At 36.4% G+C, this 9254-nt stretch overlaps 1 protein-coding gene across 2 annotated transcripts; it reads left to right on the forward strand.

Moving 5' to 3' along the window:
• The first annotated feature begins 3968 nt into the window (after window positions 1-3968).
• Window positions 3969-9254, forward strand: LOC141638678 (uncharacterized). 2 transcript variants are annotated; one of them, XM_074448024.1, is made up of 3 exons: window positions 3969-4103; window positions 6286-7805; window positions 8991-9254. In XM_074448024.1, the coding sequence occupies exon 2, from the start codon at window positions 6340-6342 to the stop codon at window positions 7786-7788; it is 1449 nt and encodes a 482-aa protein (XP_074304125.1). In that variant the 5' UTR covers window positions 3969-4103; window positions 6286-6339; the 3' UTR covers window positions 7789-7805; window positions 8991-9254. The 2 variants fall into 2 exon arrangements, with proteins under 2 accessions (XP_074304125.1, XP_074304124.1); XM_074448023.1 differs by lacking the exon at window positions 3969-4103 and adding an exon at window positions 4144-4332.

Below are 9254 nucleotides of genomic sequence, written 5' to 3' on the forward strand. Positions count from 1 at the left end.
CTTGCGATTGTTTTCTCTATAGATATCATACCCTTTGAGGTACATCAGTTGTTCCTCCAAATATCGGTGTCGCTTTTCAGCTTCAGTAGGACCTACGGGAGGGTTGACTTCTTGTGCTCCCACAAAAGGTGGAGGATTATCGTCCACGAAATCATTCACAAAATCATTAGGCACTTCACTTCCTGGGGGAGGCAACCTAGTCTCTACAACAATGATTCGGCCTTCGATCGTGTGGAGTCGATCATTCACTTGGTCTTGGCTAGTTTGGAGACGAGCGAGCGCGGCTAGGATTCGATCATTACCATTCTGGGGTTGATTGTTTCTTGTGGTGCTAGTATCAGGCATCTTGGAAACTGGACAAGAGATCGACGACGAATCAAAACACGATCGACCACACTAGCACACTTACTCAAAGAAAGGTTTTGACTCGTGAAGTGGAAGTGTACCACTTGCGTTAAGTGAGGTTTGAAAATGACAAAGTTTTGAAATGTTCATCCTAGTTAACTATAGTGTAGTTGTAGGAGTGGACTCGAAGTGAGGTTTTGAAATGGGCTTTTGAGGCCCGATTTTTGTCTTGACAGTTGGACAGAGTTTCGACTGGTTCTTTGCGCTAATTTTAGGCCTATTTCGAAAATTTAACATCTTTAAAAGAGGTTTTGATTTTAAAAAATTCGTCATGGTTTTGTTTAGAAAGGTGATCACGTGTTTATACAAATATATATACAGGCATTATAACGGGATGCTGAGTGCATTAAAAAAGGTTTTGGTTTAAAGGGTGGGTTGCCATACCGAACAATCAAACTCGGGGTCTGTGGAGAGGCCGTACCAAACAGGAGTAAGGCCGATTCCTATTCCACTCGAGTAGTGAAAGTCCTTGATACAAATAGGAGTAAGTACCATGGTATAGTTGACGTCAATCGCTATCCATCCTTAGGCCCAAATAAGAACTTGGATCGTTTAGACGGGACGATTGGTCGAATGGGTTGGGTTGGGCCTAGGAAGGCCAAATAAACGATCTAGGAAGACCGATTTATGAAAACCAACAACTGTCTTGTACAAACTATTCCCTAACCTTGTTCAAGTTTCACCCTTGGTTACACGTAAATGTATTTCCCCAGCGGAGTCGCCAAACTATGGACGCGGGCCCACGGGGGTCGCTCGGGAGAAAGCGAGCAAGCTTTTGCATTGGTGGAGTCGCCACCAATTTATTATGGAAAATTGGAAACCGTTCCAATACCTCGTGCCATGTCAAGACACAAAGTAGTGACATGAACACCAAGAACTCGTTACCCTTAGCATTCTATGTCTAGAATGACTCTCGTGGATGTCAATGAACACGGATGTTTACAGAGATCTGGAGTAAGGGGTGAGGGTACGTATTAGGAAGCTCTTTTGATCGAACACCTAATCCCGCCCGCCTCGATAGCGGCCTCTACTAATGATTAGGGAAATTATTTATACTTGATATGTTGAAGGTTATATGCATGCAATGCAACATCCAATAAATTAATCCTAGCATGTGAGAATTAAGTAAGTCGGTGAACACGTAATTTAACATGCATTAATGTCGAATTAGGGATTTAGGTTAATTGCATGTGAGAGCACACAAACAATATGATAAAGAAATACGATAAAAATACAACAATTGAAAATTACATTTTTTTGCACGGGTTTAAAAGTAGTTAAATAGATATCCAACTATTTTAAATCAATACTATATATTAAATCCAGAAACCAAGGGACTTCAATGTAATTAAAGAAAGTTATACAAATTAATTACACTATATAGTTTTTAATCAAAGCATGGTGTGATGGAACCGATCAAGGAACTTCAATGTAATTATTATATAGTTTTAGTTGAAGTATAAATTTAGAGAACACTATAATATGGTGATTTTCCTTAAAATAACATGCCTCACTTATGACATATTAATAATTAGTATAAAGATGTTAATTATTTAACATACACGAATATAATATAATATAAGTATTTTATATTTTGGAAACTTTTAAAAGGTAAATAAATCAATCTAGATTTTCAAAAATATAATTTTCCATAATTCATTAGATTTGTAATTTAATTAGTCAATAATAAAGATTGCTCTTAAAAATTATTCTAATTTAAGATTTATTTAAATATATAAATCTAATACAACTAGATAATCAATTACTATGATATGATAGTAACCACCCATGTGAGTAGTAAAAGCAACTATAATAGCAACCAGAGTAGTGAATATCATACAATGAGAGTAGTGAAATTAACAATAATAAATGCGGGAGTAGTGAAAGAAAAAATTATGACGGCGGGAGAAGTGAAAGTAATAGTACAATAGTAGTCACAAAATATTTAATGAAAGTAACAGTAAGAAGTAGGAACAACGGAGAGAGTATGGAAAATTATTTAACAATTCGATTTTAAGAAAATATTAATTTATTTAAATATAGGAGTTTGACAAAACTAACGGGTTAACCGTAAAAATAGCAGGAGTAGTTAAACAAACAACATTAACCGAAGAAGTAGTGAACATAATGGATGTTATGAAAGTAATAATATTGTCAGCGGGAGTGGTGAACGTGTCACATAATTGGTTGATTAATTTTACGTCTTATCATAATTTCAAGATATAAATTGTAAATGTATGTGTTAACCAAATTTAGCGAAACATATTTCATAGAAAATAAAATTTAAATGGTAAGTAAAGGTAGCCCGGGCGTAGCCGGGCACCAAACCTAGGCTCTGTTTGGTAAATGGCATATTGGTCAAATTTCAGCATATTGGATAGATTTAGCATGTTTGACTTACGAATATGCTATTTAGAGCGTTTGGTTAATGGCATATTGAAATACTATTTTACAATATGCTGCTCCTACCAGTATATTGGGTTAGCGGATTGGAAAGAAAAAAACATTATCTTATTTACCCCCTTAAAATATACTAACCTTCATTTTATATATATAATAAATAATTTGTTCATATCCTTATTTGTCATTTTACAAAGGATCTAAACAACCTGCTAATCTAAAACCGTCAATTACCAAACACCTCGAAAACAATTCTGCTAAATAAATCTGCTTGTCAAACCTGTTAAATCATTCTGCTAGTCAAATCTGCTTATGCTAATATTAATTCGCTATTTACCAAACAAGACCCTAATTATAATAAATCGTATATAATAAATCGTATAATCAATAGATTTCTGTCGCGAACATACTTACACTAATTTAATGTAAACCCGTCTTGCCCAAAAATCCGGGTGCAGGAATATGTGCTTAGACATAGGGATGACAATGGGTAGGGTCCGCCTAGACCCGGACCCAAGATTTTCCCTTTGGACCCGTACCCGACCCAGACCCGCAAGGGTCTAAAATTTGAGGACCCAAGGGTCTGGGTCTACCCGCAGGTCCGAATTTCAGCCACTTTAGTAATAAGATTAACAGCTATGAGGTCTATAATATTAAAAAAAAAATTCATACTACTTTAACATTATGAGTTTATTAATCTGTCGTTAATGGTGGTTGTCGCCGTCTATTAGAGAGGTGATTGCCAGTCGCGTATCAGTGTCGTGGTGGTGGCTTTCTTTTGTCAGTGGTGCAGTGGTGGTATTGTCAGAAGAGTTTGGTTGGATTTTATCACTTTATGGGATGAGGGGGAGAGAAAGAAACTTTAGTTGGGTTTATCGATCAGGTATGAATTTGAGAAAAGTTGTGATTTTGATTTTTTTTTCTTTAATAAAGGGTCTAAGGGTCGGGTATGGGTCTCATAAATTAGACCCGGACCCGAAATATTTTCTTAAGACCCATATCTATTGGGTTTGAAAAAATGAGACCCATACCTGATCCATTAGGATCCGACCCTCAGGGTCTGGGTCGGGTCCTGGCCCACTGCCATCCCTACTTAGACATATGGCCGTTTCTTTTTGGCGGGCCTTGTCCTCCTCCCCAATTCATAACATTTTCATTGCGTTACTGTGATCACGCCATTTAAAACACCTTCCTTCCTTAAAATACGATGGATAAAGATTAAAAATCATGCACATTTTTATTTCACACACCCTTTTTTAACCCTTTTTTTCCTCTTCTAATTTGGAAAATTCCACAAGGTACGTACCATTTTCTTTATTTTTAAGTATATTTTAATTTAATTCAGGTTTTATTTCAAGTGCATCATGTGAATGATTGAATATTTACTGATAAAGTTATGATCTTGACATTGTTTGATTGATGAATGTTAATGGGTTTGCGTTAATTATGTACTCCCTCCTCCCTCCGTCCCAAATCCCAATAATTTGTTTACCTTTCATTAAAATACCCCTCACAAAGAATATAAAGGTAAAGAAACAATTGAGACGGAGGGAGTATTTTACGTCTATGTAATCACAAATAGACAAATGTATTGATAATAAAAGTTATGATCTTTCTATTGTTTGCATGATGAATAACTAAGATTAAATATTCAGGTTTGATTAGAGGTGCATTATGTGAAAAATTATATATTTACTGGTACAGTTATGATTTTTCTAATGTTTGAATGATGAATGCAAATGGGTTTGCGATAATTATGTTTTATGATATGGGTGCTTTGTTTATTTGCGATTAATTATTGGTGCAAATAGGAAATGAATGTGAATTGGGGATTTTCAATTCATTTTTTGGGTTGATATCTTCACTAATTTTGTGGATATGCATTAATATGTTGGTATCAATTTTCGGTAGATATTATTATCTTTAATGTGTTAAATGATTTTAAGGGTTATACAATGGGGATTTTTAGGTGTTCTCGTATTATCATGTAATTATACAGTGTTTCAGTATGATCATTTTGAAATGAACATTTTCCATGTCATTGTAAGTAATTTACATGAAACCTATTCTTCGGTTTGTATGATGGATCATGGTCTCATGGATATATGTCGGGTTTATAGGTTAGAGTTTTGACTTTTGTTGACTAGTGAAGATGATATCTCTTGTATATAGGCTTGTTGATTGTCGTTCATAATTTGTCATGATAATGCCGTATCTGAATGTTTAGTTCAGAGGTGTCAAAATGTATGTGATCGTGTTTGCACCTGGTTGTGTAAGTGTGAGCTTAAAGACGGTCATTGTGAAACTTTTGGTCTGGGTTTGACTGTGATGTTATGTTAAATGGATATTGAATTGTGGCAAAGGGTAGTTAATAGTTACGGAGTAGGTCTCAAAGCTTAAAGCTAATCTGAGTGAAGAAGGTTTAATCGTTTATCTACTGACTTGCATGTTAGCATGTGCTCAATACATAAACCCACGCTGTTATTAACCATGGAGGAACATTAAATTTAGTGTTCTTAGGCTCCTGTCTTGTATGATTTTGTTGATCTCAAGGGCATGCTTGTGTCTTATGAAGAAATCTTTTAATTTTCTCATATAACAAGATAATTATCTCTATCAAATACATCGATACCCCTACCCTGCCACTAGTGGGAGCTACTGAGGCATTGGGGTAACATTGTTGTTGTTCAGCGGGTGAACCCTATAGGCGCACGTGTTTTGGGATACACAGGAAATTCAGGATACTAGGTGCCCCGGCGGGTAGACCGTTATAAATCTAGAAGTATGGCTCTACTGATATACAGTGACTGAGTGACATCTAGTTTTGGAGGAAGAAAGCAGCATTTTCTGAATTTCTTTGTTCATTTTTTTTTGCTTCTGTGAGGGAAACTTGATATGTTCTGGTACGTAAATCATATAGTATTACGTCGTCTTCTTTGGAGTCCAACAAGATAGTACAGTTAGTATAAGCTATAAACCTTGAATTTACATACACAGGTTGTATTCCTGGCCTGAGAAATTTGTAATCTCTGAGCTAAAGAGATCATGACAATAAAATGAAAAAAACTAGACCTCTTTGTTGCGGAAGATATATAAAGAGAAATATCAATGTCTACTTTTAAGGAACAGTAAGCAAAAATGTGTGGACTTTTCGGCTAGCGCTGGTTTAGGAATTGTTAATGAGTCCTAGAATTGTTAGTTTATATCCTCTCTCAAGAGAGAGTAGCAAAGACGTGTAGGGATTTCAAGCAGCATTGCCTTTGTCTTGACTTCTTTCCTGTTATGTGCTAAATCAGATTTCCTAAAGCATATCTTATGCCTAAATGCATTTAAATAGCGTCTGTAGACGGATTTGTTGTCTAACTAACTTTTGACTAATATCAATAGTTCTGTCCTTGTAATTTTTTGAATAATTGACAAGAGTTTTTTTTTTTTACTCCAATAGTTCTTTAAACTTACGTGAATTGACCATTGCTTCAGGGGTGTCAGTGTCACTACTCTCCAGCATGTTGTATTTTATTTGCTGGACAAACAATGACGGAGGAAAACGCTGACAAATGCGAGCCTGAAAGTGGTGATATGATGAAAAACAGTGGTTTAACAATGGAAGAGGCTACAGCAAAAGACATTGAGGAGAGGGGGTCAGAATCATTGAAGAGAAACTCCTCTGTAACTATAGTTGGTCCAGACCACAAGTTCACTGTCCAGTCTCGTTATCGTAGTGTTTCAATTGGTTCCTGTCACGATTTGTGCAAACCTGGTCTCGAACATGAACTGGAGAATGTGACAAAGAGACCCCTCTTAGGAACAATTAGAGAGTCTCGGCCCTTGGTGCCCAAACCACTGCGCCGACGCCTCTCTCTTCCTGGTCCAATCCCGGAGAGAAGTTCATTACTGCCTACTAAGGGTACAAATTTTCCTAAAAGAAGAAGTCAGTCAACGATGAGGCGGATGCCAAGTGAAACAAAACTATACTCAGTTCCAACTTTTGGAAATGCAGTTAGTAGAAGTAAAATTAATTATCCTGCTGTCAAGAAAACAATGCACGTAAATTCAAGCCAAAAAGTTGAAGAAAATAAAACCAAGGATGCATGTAGCTTGAGCGGAAGTAGAAAGGTGAAAGCAAAGGAGCCAATGAGTAAATCCCCAAGAACTCCGCTGGAGAAATCCCCAAGCAAGGAAGGAACGCTTTGCAAGAATCGTAAAAGTTTCTCTAGCTCAAGCTGTCGGAGTAACTTAGAAGATTCCAAATTCAATAAATCTCGTGCTGTGTTTGAGAAATCCACGTATATGGTCAAATCAAATGTCATTAACACTGGAAAAGCTTTGAGGTCTTCTCTTCGCGATGAAGAGTCATCAAGTACTCGGGAAGCATTGTGTGATGGTGAAACCAATAAGTCAGTTGCCTCCTCAGGACGATGGGCTTCTCGACCAAAAGGAGAAAACCGTCAAATATCAGACTCTATTAATGCCAAAGCGACTGGCATAGCTACAAAAGAGGGTGGATCCAAAACAGATATTTCTAGAGCTAAAGGAAATGTGAGCCTCCAAACAAAGGCTGAAGGGACAAGCATATGTCAACCGGATGAGAAAGAGGGTTCGGCATTGATGGTTAAATTCAGAAGCGGGAGCGTGGTGAATGCTCAAGTTGCAAGCAATCCTGTAAGGAAACTCCAGTTTAAGAGAGGAAGAATCTTGGGAGAGGATCAAAGTGCTGAAGTGGGGGATGAGAAGAGCTTGAAGAGTGGAAATCGTATGGCTAATGAAGTTTCTGATACTAGACCCGAACCTAAGAAAGTTCATTTGAGACGGCAAGAAACGTCTGGTAAAAAAGACAGTATAGACTTGAACAATGTGATTGAAGAAACTGCGAGCAAGCTTGTCAAGATGAGGAATAGTAAGGTCAAAGCTCTGGTTGGTGCTTTTGAAACTGTCATGTCTATCCGTGATCGTGAACCTTTGCCTGAAACTAATGCTTCGTGATACCGTCTCAACAATAGGTACGTAATTACGTATTCACCGTTTTTGTCTAGAATAGATTTAAAATCAGTTAAATAGTGACAAATGTCATGTGACTGTTGAGTATGGTTGGTAAAATTGCGAAGGATTTAATTTGTTGATTTGAGTGTTATATTATAGAATTTAACTTCATTTCCCATTTTGTGGCCTTTTCTTGTCATATATGTTTATCAAGGTGTATTTGATGTCACATCTATTACTACAATCAGCCAGTATGGAGTGATACAAAAGAGAAGCAACTACGGAGTAATTTGTTGTAGCGTAATCATATAATTGTTTTTGCTATATATTTCTTTTCCCGAACATGATGAAATATTTTTATTAGGTTATATCCATACCCTTAAAAAGAAGTGTAAACCCTCCAAGAACATACTTTAGAGAGTTAGAGACGTCAATGGTTCAACTAGATGCTTGAGGTTGTAATGATGAGAAGAAGTTCTGAACATCTGAAAGTCTGAAACACCCGGAGATAGTTCTCAACTGTTCACAGTTTTGGCTATATGCCTAGACATCTGCTCATTGTGACTTAATTAAACTATAGCAGCAAGAAAAATTTATTAGATATAACTTCACCAACTTAAGGAGTTAATGATGAGTCGGGTAGAAACTCGACGTTTAAGGACATATGTTGATGATGTAATTGTCGGACTCTGATTGTCGAGGTTGCATGTGCTGTAAGCCTGTAAGTTCAGGTCTGTCAGATGTCACAGAATAGTTCCATGTAGAGAGATGTAGTGACCCTTTGATTAATAATTTGAGTAGGTCATGATGTCTTGGACAGACTTGTTTGTGTTGGGAAAATTTGGCATACTCACCTGACATTTTATCCAGTGGAATCCAGTCATTTCAGAGACTTTCACAATTTCCACTCGTAAGCTCTGTCGGTTAAAATGAAAAAAAAAATGCTACTTTAAATAATTTTTTGAATTATGTTCTTGAAATTGGGTTACATATTATTAGAAGGATCACATGTAATTCTGTAATAAATATTGTAAAAGAAACTTGAAGTCGGTTAATTACGGAGCTGAAATAGATTTAGTTAGTTCTACTAATTTCTAAGTTATCTTGCTCTAATGCTATAATTTTCTCAATTAAGTTTTTCACTTATTTCTTTGTATATTTATCCTATCCCATTAACATAACAATCAATGATCTGGATTTTGCAGCATCGATTAGACGATTATGCATTTATACCTTGCTTCCACAACAGCCGAGGATGGGTGATGGGTCGTACTCGTACAGGTCATGAATTCCTTATCTCCACACATGAAGTTCTCTGTTGCTTGTAAATTTTTGTATGCCCTACTTTTACAAAACATGTATAGCAGTCAGTATAAGTGATAGAAATCTAGTTGATATTTCAAGATAAAATATTTGGGCCCCTCTTTTATCATGAGCATATCAAAATTATGGTCTATATTTGCTTAGCT

This window comes from Silene latifolia, unplaced genomic scaffold (assembly GCF_048544455.1).
Source record: "Silene latifolia isolate original U9 population unplaced genomic scaffold, ASM4854445v1 scaffold_214, whole genome shotgun sequence".
Classification (NCBI taxonomy): domain Eukaryota; kingdom Viridiplantae; phylum Streptophyta; class Magnoliopsida; order Caryophyllales; family Caryophyllaceae; genus Silene; species Silene latifolia.

What these genes read in the sequence shown, in the direction of transcription:
- LOC141638678 (XM_074448023.1), top strand. Translation starts at nt 4,225, where the DNA reads ATGAATGTTAATGGGTTTGCGTTAATTATGTACTCCCTCCTCCCTCCG. An exon ending in CCCTCACAAAGAATATAAAG is followed by an intron (nt 4,333 to 6,285) that starts GTAAAGAAACAA and finishes CCATTGCTTCAG; the next exon opens with GGGTGTCAGTGTCACTACTC.